Source organism: Penicillium bovifimosum (assembly GCF_028826915.1).
Source record: "Penicillium bovifimosum strain IBT 22155 chromosome Unknown utg000002l_segment0_segment0, whole genome shotgun sequence".
In the NCBI taxonomy this organism is placed as follows: domain Eukaryota; kingdom Fungi; phylum Ascomycota; class Eurotiomycetes; order Eurotiales; family Aspergillaceae; genus Penicillium; species Penicillium bovifimosum.
Genome location: NW_026622711.1, coordinates 109,663 through 126,694, shown reverse-complemented (window position 1 = coordinate 126,694; position 17,032 = coordinate 109,663). Strand labels below are relative to the sequence as shown.

The window sequence follows — 17,032 nt, the reverse complement described above, 5'->3', positions numbered from 1 at the left end:
CGTTGATCTTGATTCAAGATCCACTGGTACAGTATTAGGTCCCAGGAGACTGCATAAATGATCAATTTGGAACGAAAAGAATAAAGAAATCCGCCTTAAGAATACCTTGCGCCACCCAGCCTGTGGAAGGATGTTCATATGCACAATTATTCAGGCTACAAAAATTCGATTTCGGTTCCATGCTGAGAAAATCTCCACAGACGGAAGACTGAGAATCAATTTGATATTGGCCAATATCCGAGCACTGAGAACTAAGAAGAGGACAACAGAATGGTACCCGATCAATTAGCTTCTCATACCATTGCTCTTTTCGTGCGCCTTCGTGAGCTAAGATACACAAGGCAAGGTCCCACCTGTGCGTCATGTAAGATACAATGTCTATTCTTGGAGATCATGGATCGACCACTATTCCAAAATGTGCACTAGCGTATGTCACATTAGGGTTCGCAAATCAAATCGCAAGAGTGTGAAGTTAGTACTGTACTGATTTCAAATTCTGCTGTACCGAAACCATCACATCCGCGAATTCATGATATTGTTGAAGTACGGCCCCATTCCTGGTAGCTATATCATTAGACATACGGCTGACCCACCAATTTGGTTTAGTGGATGCTGTGAAACTGGTAACATGGGCTTTATTAACATATCTATTTACGTTATTTTTGCACCGGGAAATTCTCTGCGACTTGCTTTGACTGGGTGGAGCTTGAGCATCGACGTCATAGTATGCTACATCAGCAATACATCTGGCACCTTTTACAGTATGTACCGATCATCCTAAATCGTCCACCTCAAAAGCCAGTCTCGGGCATAGCAGTCCAGGATGCCGTCTTGGACAACACCCATGCGATCATTGCGCAGAGTCACGCTATCTCTTTCAGCCTTGTCCGTTGCAAAAACTTTCGTTCCGTCGTGATTGATGGAAGACTGGGCACCATGCATCATCTCATAATGATGGATCAGCTTGACTGCGGGGTTGATATGTTCTTCGCCGCGTGCCTCACTCTCGCGGAGCAACTGTAGCCACTCTTCAAATGGCAAAACCTGAAATTGAAATCCGCTTCGTTGGAGGGTCGCCAGCAGCTCCGACCAAGGAAACACACGCGAGTTACACACGTTGTAGATCGAGTCGTCAACATAGGCCGCCCCGGAGGTATCGGACGCGCCGCTCGGCCCGACGTCGCGGCCAGGCGCAGAGCATGACTCAGCCAACTCGAGAACTACTGTGGCCAATTTGTCCACGGGAAGCCACGAGCAGGTCTGATGTAGGTCAGGCAGGGCTCGCGAAGTCAGTGCCGATCTGATCATCAAAGGGATTGCGTCAGAGTCGTTCCACAGGCCTTTTTTTGAATGTCCCGAGACCTGACCAATTCTGAGAGAGTATGCTCTTGCCCCTGACCGGCGTGCAAGGCTGATCATCCGTTCTCCAACCAGCTTGGACTGACCGTAGCCCATAAGCGCGCTGTTGAGATCAACTGTTTCCTCTTCGATCGTATGAGAGGAGGCACCCAACGCCGTAGAGATGGAAGAGCAAAACAACATGACCGCAGGTTCAAGTCTTCGGACCGAAAGTGAAAACATGATGAGGTTGTATAGCCCCCGAAGGTGTGGCTCGAATTGAGCGAGCGCGAGATTAAAGTTGACTGGCCATGCAGTATGAATGACTAAAGACACGGAGTCTAGCATGCGATGAAAGGTCTTCCCCACTGGGTCCAGACAAAAGTCAGGTCGGTCCAGTGAGCCGTTTAGCGCCACAACTTTCAATGTCTGTTCCGGCGAAAGCAACAGGCCCCTTTCGAACAGGCTGCCACGCACTGCCTTTAACGGAGACGCCCTCCGCGTGAGACAGTATACGGTCGACACCGAGTCATCGTTCAGCAATTCAAACAGCACGTGTGCGCCCACTGAGCCAGTGGCCCCTGTCAACAGCTTCGCCAAGTCAGATTGATGATCCAGAGTCCATTGCATGTACTTACTACGCTCTTGGTCATCCGTGGGATTTCCGGGCAAGGGAGGTGTTTTCGAAATGAGGAGTATTTCTTGATCAAGTTTTCCATGAGTAAGATACCGTCTTCGGCCGTCAAGAGGCTACCTCCACTCTGCGCCGCGCAGATGTAGAGGGCTAGGTGCGAGAGTGTGCCCATTTCAAACACCCAGTTTTCTGAACTTGGAGAGTGGCAGGGCCCAAACCTGAATTGCTGCAGAATCAAGCGGCGGAGTTGCATTGCTTTTAGGCTGTCGACGCCTTCGGAAAAGAGATCGGCATCTATGCTAGAGATAGAGATACCGAGTTCATCCCAACACAGTTGAAGGAGGTGAGACTGTGTCTCGGCCAGGCCTAGTTGGAGGCCCCCATTGGGTCGCGCTTCCGTGGTGTACAGGGTCTCGATCAACTCAGCATATTGCTGGTAGACTTGTGCTCGTATCATAGAGCCTTTGTCTGTTCGGGGGAGTTTTGCAGTGTACGGCAGGATCGCTACCATGTCCCGTGTAATCTGAGCAAAGGCCTCTGCCTGGCAATTAGCTTCCTCAATGACCGGCCAGATAGCATTGAAGTAGTCCTCTTCCGGCAGAGGGTCAGACTCGGCTTTCTCTGAGCGCAAGACCAGAAGCCCCGGAGTGGCTCTACCAACTCCCACCACCACCGCTTCGTGGACCAGCGCATGTTGCTTGACGTGGCCTTCCATCGATAGTGGCAAGAACTTTTCGCCATTGACGAGGGTGATGCGGTCATCCAGTCTCGACATGTACTTCCAGCGCCCCGTAATCGTAGGATGAGGGGCGAATACGTCCTTAGAATGAAATGACCCGGGTGGATCGTCTGAATTGGACGTGGTCAAAGCCGGATGACCAGCCAGGTAAACGCATTCATAGAGAGGTTCAGTTCCGCTGATGGGTTTCATCCAAACATATGGTCGTACGCTGTCGAAGAACTGCAGATAGTTCCAACCGGGGTCGTCTTCGGACCGTGAGATCGAATCTGCCACAAGGCCTGCCTCGGTGCTGGCGCGGATGTCAGCGCGGAAGATCAACGCAAAGTATAAGAACTCACAGGCCGAATGAACCTCCAAAAGTAATACCTTCCCTAACAAGGCGATTGCCCAGTTCGTCGGGGCAGGGAGCACCCCCGTACGTGACCAGCGTGCATCTGCGCAGCGCCGCAATGCCATGAGGATCATCGACCAACAGCTGCAGCATGTACGGGACTGCGGCTATCAGCTCGGGCCGAGCTTCTTCCAGGGCGGTGAGAACAAGCTCCGCCGTCATTGGCAGTGCGGCATTCCATACGTACGCGGTCTTTTTCCTCCACATAGCCTGGAGTGCGGTGGACAGTCCGTGCAGATGATACCAGGGAAGAGGATTGAATGATGTGAGTCCAGGTCCTTTGAGAGGGTGTGTCATGAGCGCTCGATGGGTAATGAACAGCGGTTTGGGGGTGCCAGTGGAACCTGAAGAATGCAGGATCACAGCGGTGTTGTCGGGGTCACGATCGCGGCAAAGGAAGAAGAATCTGGGTTCAGCTTTGGTGTTCAAAGAGCTTCGAGGTAGTGGACGGCAGCTCACCAGCTTCCGTTGCAAAATATTACCCACCATCGAGCGGATGCTGGGGGTTTCCCCATAAACAATGGACTCGCATCCCACCGCCTCTAACAGGGACACGCACACCTTGCCCGACAATCTTGGCGAAAGCATCATCACAACGTAGCCCAGCCGGCTTAGAGCGAAGAATGTCACAATCATGTCACGATCTGACAAGGCAAGAAGCGCGACAACCGATTTGTCTCGTTTTGGCTGAGAAGAGCCGTCAGAATGTGTGAGGTCGGACCGCATCGGCAGACCTACCGTCTGAAAGCCAAGGTTCATAAGTATAGTAGCCGCTTGATTGATCATATTATTCAAGTCTTGACCGCTATAGTAGTCATAGGACGCGACATGGCTCGCTGATTGGGGATAGGCAAGAATCGGGTGTTGGACTAGATCGGCTGCTCGCAAACGGATCAGGTCATCCAGAACCTGGAGCTGTCCATATTCCTGAACCAGTTGGTCCGCGGTATGGAGGAAATCGACCTGAGATGTCCGACCACTACGTTGGATACCCATGGTGAGTGAGAGTTTGTAAGAACTTAGAGGGATGTTAGAGAGCTCGCAGCATCGATATCTGAGAGAACAAGAGCCCTATATAGGAGCAAGCCAACAGATTAACTTGAACATACTGGCTTGATTCTAACAAATAACGTCTAGTGCTTGGGAAAATAGAGATGGTTGTTGGTGATGGCAGTGTTGTAAGAGCCGTTGAAATCCAGTCTGGTCATCTTTTCGCAAAGATGTTTATCCTAACATCCAATTATGCGCGATGGGTATTCCCCGGTACTCTTTGTTCATCACCACCTTGTTTACGGATTACGTGGTCAGTCACCGCGTGAAGTGGCAATGAACACGCAGCAATGAAAGAGAGACAACTGCAAATGTGAATTTGTGTCCTTGTTAAAAAGGCGGCGTGGTGTTTCAAGAATAAGTTGCTAAGATGAGAATTGGCAAGATAAAGTAATTTTGGATCACTAACTACTGTGAAATTATGTGTAAGGGAATCACAGTTGAAGGCCTTCTCACGTGGCTTGGGGGTGTAGTGAGTTTTTGTCGGAATAACAGCAGCAGTGAAGAACCGGAAGACGGAGATATATAAATCGGGATGTATTAGCCATTTACTATGCAGTATGCCCAACAAATTGCCAGCTAGGGGCATCATAGCAATCTAGACTTGTTGATATCCGATTGGTGGCAGCCGAAGATCCATGAGCAAGCAGTAGTTCCAACAGGATGTGACCGGACAGATTGGCACGTGACGAACAGGAAGTGCACAGGCTGTTTATCAGACAGGATATTAGCACGTCCTTGCAGAGATGTTTTCCTTCCTTTCTTCTCTCCTCATGCTTAGTTGCTTCGTTGAATGCCACTACGTTGGTTGACCACCTGCCTCCTCATAACAGGATGTAATTGGCTGAGACTTTATTTACCACCAAAATCTGAACCTTCTGTACTGTAGTATATCAAGCGGAGCCAGTACTGTTCTGAAGAATATGATGATTGAGTTCAACTAAGTCTATGTGAATCGAAATCCATATTCTTTTTTCTGGCAAATCGGACCTACAAAGAGACCGTTTCTTAAACAGTGATGCAGTCTGCAGGTTTCAGCCTTCAAACGATCTCTTATGTGTCTTCTGACTTTGACACCGACCATGCATAGCCGTCTCCTGCGGAGGGCTGTAATCGGACCCGACCCGGTGCGACAGTAAGGCCTAATCGCTCGTCTGAATATCATTATTAGCTACCACCGGGGATGTGTGCGTTTGATTTTGAGGTGACATACGAATATGAGCTGCCAGCGCTTCCCGGCATTTCTGCCTTAGCAGCGCACGTTTCTCGTTGCTTGAGAGTATCATTGGAATGATTTTGGCGGCAGGTCTAGTACTGTAGTTCGTCCTATATACATATCTGATATGGTAATCCGAATTTCCTTGAATCGGTGTTGACGTTTATTATAGGTACTCGCAAAGGGTTTACTGTTTCTTTTCTTCGAATGATCCGGCATGAAAGTGATGACCACCCCTGTTTATCAGTCAGAATTACTACAGTAGTTAGGGGTCGTTAATTGGATAATAGATAAGCACCCGGTAATGTGGATCCTGGTTATTCCGGCAACCCGGTCATCGACACGCACCTCAATTTTCTTCTCCTCACCAAACCTCCTATTTTCCACCAATCCGTGGTCAGAAAGCCCAGAAATTAACAAGCGTCAAGGTAAGCAAGGAAATCAAGCAATGAGGGCAAATGCCGGAAGACGTAGGATGATAAACGACGGACGCCATCAATTTAACCTGATGTATACTTAAACTCACCATTCCTACTTTGAACAAGTGTGCCATTGATTCACTCTTAGGGTGGATGCTCCTTGCCAGGAATTAACCTGAAGCGGAATCTGCTGATTTGATATGCCCGGATATATTGGATGGTTATTTGATTAATACGACCTCAATTTTGGCGAGGGGAATTTAATGTGGGCCATGTGAAAGGTCTCTTTTATTTATTTCGCCGTATCTTTTGCCTAGGCCAGAATGGTCAAAAGGATAGCAAAGCTGTGGGGACAGTTGGCTTCCGGGGAACCGAACTCTATTTCCGCGATGACCGTTAAATCCGTGGCGTGTGTGACTGGATGGTGATCATCGTAGTATTTGCTGTACTCGGTTCTCCTTCAAATATAGTTTAGACGACAATTGATCTTGCCCCTCATTGGTTCAATGAAACGCCCAGCCCCTTAGTTTATCGAGGCTGGAGATACCCGAAGCCCCCTATTTTCTCAGGGACAGAGATACAGATACAGGGCGTTTACTATCTTCGTTGTACATTTTCGAGGTAGTGATAGAGAGCCCGTGTAAATTTACCGACGGAACATAGAGCTCAGACTCTTACCCAAACTCTTACTCATGGTGTCGACAGCTTCTATCATATGACCAAAGTTTCCAGGGGCCATCAACGGGGTAGACAAGAAAATAAAAATTTAAGCCCAACTGATGTTCCATGTCAAAGAAGCCCGTGCTTGGTCGATCTCACCATTGTGCCACCATCCGCGTCTCATCCTGCGTTCCGTGCACGGATGCGATGCGGCAATTTGCCCCACAGGCTCGCCTAGTATCTGAAATGGCAGTTAGCAAACGCATTAATCTCCGTCAACGAATGAACGTAGTACACGGGTTGCAAATCATTAATAGCTAACGCGGAGCAACTGTAATGTCTAGGAACATGATATTGTCGGCTGTATGTCGATATTCTTTGCTCGACCCGCATATGAGACAGCATGACTCAGGATCCGGAGATCTTGAACGGCCTCGGCTAGATACGTTGGACTCTCTTCCTGTGGGTCCAGAGAACGGTTGAGCCCGCGCGGGATAGGTTTGCCTCGTCCAGTGCCGATCTCAGTTCAGCTAGTATGCACATCTTTCCTGTTATGGTCAACAACTTGGACCTAGTCACGAGGACACGCCCCGTATTTCAGGGGTTGAGGTCGGAGAGTGGGCGTTTCTATGTTCGTGAAGTAGTAAGGAAGTGGGGAAACAGGACAAGGGGGATAGAAGTTCGTGGCCGATCGATCTCTCCGTTGTGCCGACTACCCGGCCCCTGCCGCGTCCTCATACTGTGTGCAGAGAACGAAACTAACCGCCTTTGCTAGATTTTCCCTCGTAGATGGATTCATTCAGGTGAGTACTTTTGTTCCAGTTCGTTCCCCTCTGCATCTTCGGCGACAGGGGTGAGCCAGAATGGTATGGGGTCCACAGAATGGGCGCCGATCACTGCATCTGAAGCGCGATCATGTCATGCCTTAGGCAAAAGGGAATCACGCTGCCATGAGCTATGTTATGTTAACCCCACATGCTGGAGTACGGTTGGCGCAGATTTTCTCATTTGATGGAGCTTTTGTGGGGAACGATTCAACATTATCCACATTACTATTTTCTGTATAGCGATATCAGTCATAGCCCAGAACAAGAGTGCTTAGTATGAGAACCGACATAAGGTTACAGGTACGGTGTTCCCGGTACACACCTCTGTCCTGTCATGGTTCTCGGTCATTCCGAGCTCGATTCGCACGGACACTGACAAATCATATAGTTCTCATTCCACTTGTTAAATGAAAGTGCCAAGGTATGTGGCGGTATGTGCCCTACTATATTGTTGCTAGCCCTGGGTATCTCGTCCTCCTTCTGAAGCACCAACCTTTCGACATGTAGATCGTCCGAGTTGGTCCACCACTGAGTCCTCGCTCTCTGCCTTCACTGCGCAACACGCCTAGGGCGTCCTGGCTTTCGCCCACTGCCTGGGCTACCCCTGCGACGAGCGTTGAGTTGTTCTTTCAGTGTAGCCACTTCCTCAATGAGCGCCGAGATATCTTGGTACCCGCCCTGCATCCTTTTCACGCCTCGGTCCATTTCGTCGTTCCAGACGTTTTGTTTTTCGAGCTGTTCTTCTATGGACCTATGTTTCCATCAGCATAAGGTGGGCTTGGTGCAAGTATCGCCGAGAGAAATTCACCTACTGGAGTCGGGCGTTCAAGCTAGAAAGAAATTAGCGTCACTGGTAAATGCAATGAAGAAGCAAGTAGCCTTACTCTTCGAGACACCTCAGAAACTTGTCCATTGATACAGGACTACCAGTCTCTCCATGATGCACCGCTTCCGGTACGTGATCTGGCACAGTTTGGGTCTCTACCGCCCAATCAGCATCTGCTTCATTCTCCATGGCTTTATACATTGTCATAGGAGTTTGTTCCGCAGAGGACTGCGACTCCATGTCATAAGGGCAGTCTTCTTCTTGGGGCCCTGAAGCCGATTCAGGGACGCTCCAGAGGTCGAAAGGCTTGGCTTTGGAAGCAAGGGCATCGCGAAGTCGGCTGGAGAACGGACCATGGTTCTCTCCGGAAACGGGATAATGGAGGATACCCATGACCGAGGATCTTGGACTTGTTGGAAAAGAGAGTAAAGGATTGATGGAGTGGTGAATGAGGAAGCACAGCTAAGTCTTTCTCCAATGCTAGAAGACGTGCTTGATTTATAGTCCAGACAGACAACTCGGCAAAGCGCTCGGACGAATCCAAGAACTGGGCCCGTATACTCTGCTCGATAAGTACGCCGAGAATTCTTTTCAGAAGTATACGCTACGAACGCAGATATTTAGCTAGACGAAAATGGCTCACCTAGTCCTATACTAGAGATCCGCGGCCAATGCGTTGGGCCCAGGATAGAGCCTTGATAGTACTTTGAAGGTCACCGGGAGGAGACCTAGACCGCAAGCTTTTATTTCATCGCGCAAGACATTTTGGAGCGCGTATCTAAGGAAATCTAATACCAAAGAAATGATTGTCGGGTAATCAGCTAGCTCATCTGCCCTTCCTTTAATGATGATGCAAATCTCATTCGATGCAGCTCGGATGGTTAAATGCGAGAGATTTTCACCGAACCTATGCCTGAAGGTCCCATGGTCATTGCCTGGTCGAAACTAACTAGTTTACCGTCGTTTATCTGTGTAACCGTATGACATCCCAAGGATCAAATTTTCAGATCCTCTCAACCTCATTAAACCGACTCCACTTGAGAAAATCGAGGTCCAAGTGGGCATCAAGCCATTTTCCCCTTTCCTACTATACCATGATCATACGAGTTGAGCCTAAATAGAAAGAGAGCTTTTTTTTCTTTCTTATATTTTATATTTTATATTTTATACATTCTTTTTATACATTCTTTTTATACATTTTTTTTATAGCCTGCATCGAAGCACCGATACAATTTGCCCGGCTATACTGAATGATCAATTATTAAACCTCATTTTTTGCCTGCTTTGAGTTCTGCTATGACCGCGTACCCCCCAAATGACGACCTGTTCAAAGTAGGAATGGTGAGTTGAGTATGCATCAGTTATATTCTCGCTGTTTCTCAGCCATCTCTTCCAGTCTTTCTTTTCATGGCGTCATTTCCTAGTTGACATTTGTTCTTTTGCTCTTGCACATACCTCATCTCCAACGATGCCGAAAGAGATATACCTTCCTTGGACTGAGTCTGAGGAAGATACAGTATGCAGATAGATCCCCATCATTTTCTCGGGTTCGAGTGTCTATTGGACACAATCAAGCAATCACCACGGCATCCATTGGGATCGACGGCGGACTCAAGTGATACGGTCGTAATACTAGTGGCGGACATTAGAATATGCACATATGATTGTTATACACGCATTGCCCGCTTTTTTTCGGTTTCTCACTTTCTGGTCATTTACTCTCTAATCTTTTCCTAGCCTGAGGTACGGTCAGCAAGAGTATTGTTTATCATTTCGGACCAAGCAATTTCAACGTTGCAGTGGTGTAATTTAGTCGTCCTGGTCACTGCCACAACTCAACACTATAGAACGGCCGTCACTCACTCTTGAAGGTCAACACTTGCGCGGAACGCACGGTATGTAATATGATGGGTGAAGATGTTTCAGTGATGAACAGTAGTAAGACGCTGCTATTACAGTACAAATCATAGTCAGTGTTTATACTCAAAGAAAAAATCATCTGAGAATAAATGTCTTCTCAGCACGAACACACTGAACAGCTAGATTATGGGCAACACAAATCTAAGTAGAAGGCATAGACTTGAACAGATCTTGGCTTTACCGAACGGTTGCGCATTCGATGATTGATCTCCAGCACCACGAAAAGGTGTCTCCGATTACTGGAGGCAACTAGAGCATGAAGTGGGCCCAACGCTGAACAGCTGTGGCGCTCTATAAGCTTCACGGTAGACAGCGCCATTATGATCTAGGTGTTCAACACTCCGGTGGAACCGAATCAATCGAGCTACTTCCCGAATGTGCTCATTTCAATGCATGAGGGGTATTATTATACGTATGGATCATCTGCCGTCTTCAATTTTCTGTCAGGTCGTGTCCGCTCTTTGTGCCTTTGGTGAAATATTCCGTCTACCCAGATAAGGGTCTTTGGCCAGTAGACCCCAATCAAGCAACCACTACGTCACTCATAAGGTCGGCCGTGGACCCCAGTGACAATAGAGTGCATAATAGGAATAAATGAGTGGGTTGGTTCATTATCTGATGTGGGAGGCAGAATAACTGCTGCGCCTGCCTCCTTCCCAGCAAATGTGCTACCACGATGGCGAAAGGTTTGGCGGATATATTGCCATCCTGATGGACCGTATTCACTGCACGCAGCTTCACAGCCCGTCGGTCTATCAGAATGGCGCATGATACTTTCGCATTTCTCCGCAACAACGTGTCGACCTGCCGGTTTGTGTACTGTCGATATTAGGGCAGTTTGTGGCTTCTAATTATGGACAGCATATCATCTCGTAGACAGCTGTACCCTGATATCGTAATCATCATGTATTCAATTCAATGGAAAAGCGTAAAGATGGCAGTTCAAGGAGCCTCCTCATTCATTTTGCTAGCTGCCTCATACATCGGTTCTGAACAGCAGCCCCCAGAGTTTGCTAAGAGCCTCCCGATACCCGTGCTGAGTTTGTCAGAGGCTTGTCCAAAATAAGCCAGTTCGTCTCCCTGTTCGGCGTATCGACCCTTCAGGTATTCACTCTCTTGGCGTAATTGGAGATTTGCCGTGCGGAGCTCCCCATTCGCCTGCTCAAGACGTTGGGTCTCAGACTTCCTTGCAATATAACACTCATAGAGCCGTCGGTAAAGCCTCACTATCTGTGCAACCTGGTGCGCGAATTGTGGGTCGTCCTGTACCAGCCGCTTCAACTCTTCGATCAGCGGTTGGAATGGTTCAGCGACCAAGGCGTGTTGTGCCTCATTCGGGGGCAACTGTACCTGTGGGAGCGAGTTGCAAAAGTCAGTATGCAGCTACATCCTGGATGCAATTGTCGCTTACCGGCTGCTGACCCAGATCCGGCATCTCTGTACATACTGGGAGCTCATTTATGTATCCCGGCGGAGCGCTTCCTGTACCTTGGTCTTGCTCAACTTTCGCTTCATGCTCATTGTGAAGACCATCCATTGTGAGAGTTTGCAGATCAGTAGTAAGGTCCAGGGCTCTGGCATGGAAAAGTCTTTATACCAAGTGATCGAGCCAAGTTTTGAAGAGCAATAGAACCAGTCGCGACGTAACATGTTTCTGAGGTATGTCTGGTGCTACGTACTTTTGGTTGATACATTGAACCCATCCAAATAGTGAGGGAGACCCCGTCGTATTGTCCGCCGTGATTCACACGTTCAACATGTACCATTAATTATTTATTAAAGGGGTTGACGCTTCAACGACAAAGGTATGCGGGCAAACTAATTACTACTTGCTACATGAAGTTCAATGGCCTCGTTCGGATCATCGTGTCGAGAGGTATTATGGATAAAGTGTGAGCCCAGTTTTTGACGGGGTTGATTTCAATTGTAGGTTCCTTTTTGGGGGTTTTGGTAAGTGAGGCTCCAGAAGCGGGAATTGATAACTGACTATAGGCACCACACGTTTTAACTAACATGGATCCTGATTATTCCGGCAACTCGATCATTCCGGCAGGAACTTCAAAATTTCTACTCCTCACCAAACCTCCTATTTTAACAACGCTTACTATGCCTCCAATCCATGGTAAAAAAGCTCAGAAAGTAGTTGAACAAGAAGGCAGAATCCTGCTAGCAATCAAGGGTATAAAAAATGGCCGGACCACCTCCGTTGCTGCTGCTGCTCGCTCTTTTGGGGTCCCGCGGTCTATGCTACAAGACCGGATGAGAGGGGCAACTAGTTAGTCTGAGATGAAGCCTGTACGCCATAAATTGAACCTATGTCCCACGACTTATGAGGAGCAAAACAATGACGGGCGGGGGATGTCCAAAACTGGCTGTCTGACCAAAGGAAACGCTCTTTGTGGGTGGAGGTACTGGCTGACAACCAAAGGTAGGTCTTGAAATAAACGCTGTAACTCTGGCGCTAACAACACATCGGAGACTTATCCTCCTTGCAGGATAGTGATTATATCCAAATAGCAAAGTGGAACCTACGCAGGAGCACCATATAATTATGGGGTTCGCGGGAGACTCCAAGGTTGTACCTATCATCGGGAGGTCTCGTTGAGATGGTAAGGGGAACAAAGCGATCGTTCTTCGCCCGGAGACAATAAGAATAACGTTTCGTTTGATTAACCTGGGATACGTCAGATTTCTAGACAGATGGTTCCTAGATACCAGTTTACGCTTTATCGGAGGTCCAAGCATGTAAAGTAGCTTGCGTGTTTGGCCACTGGCCAAACATTGCGCCTTTTGGGCCTGTTAGATCAGTGATGAAACCTTAGCAACCGCGATTTTGGGAACACTTTCTTGAAGCTTCAAATAAATTCAGTGTTTCTCCAGAAAACACTGGTCCGTTCAAATATCATATTTCCTGCCTGCCACTTCCTACTAACAGAATACCTTTCGCTGAGTATCACGATAGCATTGCTTATTATGTGCATAATTGCCCTCTTTCCTCTTCGTATTACGTCTGCTTGCGTAAGTGATTTTGGCACCGGAAAGACCCTATAACCAGGCTGAAATCTCATGGTAACAGTGCAATCAGGTTGAAAAATATATACTTTTGATGAGCTCCAAGCTTTTGAACGTTGCGTCCCAGGCCTGTGCAAATATCCGGAATCCAACCGGGTGACCGGCGTTTCTGATTGGGTAATGCCGCTACCCAGTCCCCCAAATAGACCTTATGCCCCGCTCTATCTGGGTAATACAACTTCTACCGCTCGTCTGCATTCCCAGCTGGTTGCCTGGCCCTTTGGGTTATCCGCTAGCTCTCTCATTTAGATGGATCTCAATGTATCTTTTGTCTATATAATCGATCCACCCCGGATGTCATTGAGCAGCCACCAAATTCACATTCATCGTTTCTACTTTCTTGAAACTACAAACACCTGCTATTCAATATTTGCAATATCTCATGGCTCGCGTCACTGTTCAACAGCATAATGACAATAAAGGGGGAGTGGGAGACCCATCGAGATCTGCAACCCCTAAGCTCGAAGCTGCACTCGGCGATAAAGACGCGCCAGATGATCAAGATAATTGGAAATGGGATGCCGATCCAAAGAATCCCTACAACTGGCCGACAAAGTGGAAGGTTCAACAGGTGCTAATGATTGCATCAGCAGCATTCACAACGTGGGCCAAACTTTCTGCTTTGATATATTGTTCAATCAAACTAACAAAAATTAGGTCACTTGGCGTGTCTATCTTGTCGCCAGCTCATCCGCAGTTCATGGACGAGTTTGGGGTCAGCAGCACAGTCGCAATTCTTCCCATGTCGCTTTACGTGTTCGCTCTAGCGCTGGGTCCAGTAGTGGGAGGACCGCTGTCTGAGACAATTGGAAGATATCCTGTTTACATCGGCTCTGTGTTGCTTGGAAGTATATTTACATTAGGTGTTGGACTAAGCCACACATTTACAGCGGTCTGTGTCTTGCGGTTTCTCGCTGGCCTTTGTTTCGCACCTCCATTGGCCATAGCGGCAGGGACCATCAATGAAACGTTCGAGCCCGCTTCTCGGGCTATCCCATCGACTATATTCATCGTGACACCTTTTCTTGTAAGAACCCTAATGTTCCCGGGACGCTACGTACCCATATTGGTTCCTGGGAGTTTCGTTGATTGTACTTATTAGGAGTTAGATATGCTCTTACCATACTCCAGGCTTGAGTTCTAGTTTTGTTCCCAGGAGACTAAGTGTTTGTCTGCCGGCGTTCCACATCCGCTGAAGCCATCGGGTTTTGGAACCATCATGGGTTGCCTTCCAAGTTCCTTGGTACGAAGACTGCTTTCTAGCTGGGCCAAATCTTTTCTCTTCCTTCAAGACGATTCCCCACCAGCCAGCGCAAACCAAGAACAGCGGACAGCTCGCTCTCATTTCCACTCTCGATATCAACCTTTCACTCATCGACATTGGCGCCATTGTCTAGCACCATTACATTTGCGACCCTTGCAGTCCAAGTCGGCAAGTCTGTTCAGACACTTACTGGCTACTGGGGTTCGATGCATCGGATAATATTAGATCGCATCTAAGAGAAGTCGAGATCCTCGGCTTCATAATGGCCGGCGTTGACGCCGACTTATCACGAGGATCTAGTTGCGTAGGCCTGATAGACAGCCAGCATGTTTCACAGAGTTTGCGCTTCTGTAAAGTCGCTGCGGAAGACTTGGAAGCACTTTGCAAAAGGACGTCATTTTCGTTGATGCAAGACCATCCAGACCCTTCCGCAGACGATCTGGTTGTGACTGCTTCCCATTTGCAGGATAGAATTAGAGATTATACTGCCATCATGGCGATCTTTGCGCGCCTTATAAGCGCGATAAGGAAGACTGGAACTCCCAAGCGGCATTTCTGTCCATCCTGTAGACGTGCGAAGCCATTTCCGAAAATGCAGGGACTCCGACGGCATTTCCAACAACGCAAGTGCTATCCTCTCTGATACCCTGCTTGCTATTAATTATTGATGCAGATGTCACATGCGAGGAAGTGTGCGTGTGCTGTTTCAAAGTTTTCAGGCTCGTGAGCGAGTTCATTAGACATGCCGATAGACATGATGAAGCATGTCAAAGAAAACGGGCATTCATCAAAAACACATGCGATGAATTACAATCTAAACGAGATCATGAAGGTGTTGTACAAATGTAGATTGTACTGAGCTATGAGAGCTGTAGAAGGAAGAAAGTGCGGAGCTATGATGTGGTGGGAAAAAGGACAGCATCATGTGACAGTGGGAGTCAGCTTACCACAATACTGTTCCATGGTGGTATCACATTTTGGGCAATTGTAAGTGAACTCGTTGGTTCTGGATTTGAGTCCCATTTTGCATTCGTTGTTGTAGACTAATTGGGGGCATCGTAACTTGGTCGTTTCCTCGTGGCGACATGCATATTTGTAGGTGATAAGGTAACACATGATCGGCGACTGTTTTATTCGCACTATACTATTAGTTTGGTGCCGGCTATTATGAACTGATGGTATTGCACACCTGCTAGATATTGGTGCAGTGATTAACGAGCCAGCAATTGCTTGCGTGAACCTATGATAGAAGAACTTAAGTCAGCGCAAGTCTTAGCATAGAGTTCGGGGTCCCTTTTACCTTGCTCTACTAGTAGAAAGGTTTCTAGAGCTTATGCGCGGAAATTGTGATGCTGTCCCTGTCTATTTATACGAAATCCCCAACACCTGGGATGGATAAAGTGCCATGTCTGAAAGCTTTGTCAATATCGGCTGTACAGGGCCTTTATCTGCCCCAGGGGCGCAAGGCTCCGGCAAGGGTAAACTCGGGTCATTGAACTAGGCCTGCAACACTATATACATGCTTTATCCTGCAAAAGGGTAGCATCCGATATATCCCGTGATTGGTGCTCGGCAGATAGGACACTTCTCCGTTGTTGCAAGACTTCTTGCGCATGACCTGCAGACCATGTGTCCACATAGAACGAACATCCAGCGATCTGGCTGCATATAGCAGATCTTGCACTCTAAAATACGCTTTTCTCTTTGTTGGGAAAGTTCCTCTTCCGTCTTTTGGTGCCTCTGCCTCTCCTGGCAAAGTTCATCTCGAAGCTTGCGATTTTTCTCTTGTAGCCGTTGCATTTTATGGCTGACTGCCTTCCGGAGCTCCCCAAAGGCGTTGTCCTGGTCCGTTGTTAGTTAAAGAAGAAGGCGGCCTTGTGAGGAGCTGGTACCAATGCAGACGGCTCATTCGTTTCAATTCTTTTGCGTTTGCGTGATGGTGTCGTTTCCGTCTCATCACCGACTGCTTCAACGATCATGTTCTCGAACTCCCGGTAACTGTAATCACACCGAGGGGCCCTCCGAGGTCTTGGACTATCTGGCTCGAGGCTTGGCAATTCCTCGTCATCGGTTATAATAATAGTGTCGGATGGGCTTGCCATCTTGATCTCAGTCGTCACGTTCAGAGGAGGAAAGCCAATAGAAGCTGGCCTGGGACGAGGAAAAGAGAATATCAGTGCATGCAACCAGCTGGGGGAAGGCGGCCCTTTATATACCTGAGAACCAAGAGTGAAGGACTCAGCGCCCGGAAATAATTGGATTTCGTGCGATCGTAATATCCTAAGATACATTGCACGATCAGATGACAGGCCGTGATGGCGATGAAACTAGGCTATAGCGTTGCATGCGCTGCCCTGACAAGCAGAGAGTGTATGCCTATATTTATCCAGACCCCCCTCTCCCCCCCCCTCGGCCGGCTTGACTGCCATTCAGAACATCACGGCCTTCTTGTTCTTGTCTCTGAAGTTCCTGCACTGGATTCGGGCAACGCTTGCGACTGCGCACACGATGCACATCGAAAGCATGGCGCTGGAACGCCATTTGATGTAGGGTGTGATGTAAGCTATGATATTGCGTTCGGTTGCATTGGTGAACGTATCTATATTACCTGCAAGAGAGGTAGCTCTTCTTCTCAGGGAACTCAGTTTCACAATGCCCTGGCCACTCGGAGTA

At 48.1% G+C, this 17,032-nt stretch overlaps 4 protein-coding genes across 4 annotated transcripts; all 4 read right to left on the bottom strand.

Annotated features, from left to right (window-relative positions):
* Positions 1–777: 777 nt before the first annotated feature.
* On the bottom strand, positions 778–4,101 carry N7515_001250 (uncharacterized protein; the record flags this gene model as incomplete). The annotated part of the gene is made up of 3 exons (XM_056661994.1): positions 778–1,929; positions 1,977–3,003; positions 3,053–4,101. 3 exons carry the CDS (start codon positions 4,099–4,101, stop codon positions 778–780), a joined length of 3,228 nt encoding a protein of 1,075 aa, XP_056524107.1.
* Positions 4,102–7,826: 3,725 nt separating this feature from the next.
* On the bottom strand, positions 7,827–8,496 carry N7515_001249 (uncharacterized protein; the record flags this gene model as incomplete). Its single annotated transcript, XM_056661993.1, has 3 exons — positions 7,827–8,028; positions 8,090–8,107; positions 8,162–8,496. 3 exons carry the CDS (start codon positions 8,494–8,496, stop codon positions 7,827–7,829), a joined length of 555 nt encoding a protein of 184 aa, XP_056524106.1.
* Positions 8,497–10,965: 2,469 nt separating this feature from the next.
* N7515_001248 (uncharacterized protein) lies at positions 10,966–11,560 on the bottom strand (the record flags this gene model as incomplete). The annotated part of the gene is made up of 2 exons (XM_056661992.1): positions 10,966–11,373; positions 11,435–11,560. The coding sequence occupies 2 exons, from the start codon at positions 11,558–11,560 to the stop codon at positions 10,966–10,968; spliced, it is 534 nt and encodes a 177-aa protein (XP_056524105.1).
* Positions 11,561–15,883: 4,323 nt separating this feature from the next.
* Positions 15,884–16,461, bottom strand: N7515_001247 (uncharacterized protein; the record flags this gene model as incomplete). The annotated part of the gene is made up of 2 exons (XM_056661991.1): positions 15,884–16,201; positions 16,252–16,461. 2 exons carry the CDS (start codon positions 16,459–16,461, stop codon positions 15,884–15,886), a joined length of 528 nt encoding a protein of 175 aa, XP_056524104.1.
* Positions 16,462–17,032: the final 571 nt, after the last annotated feature.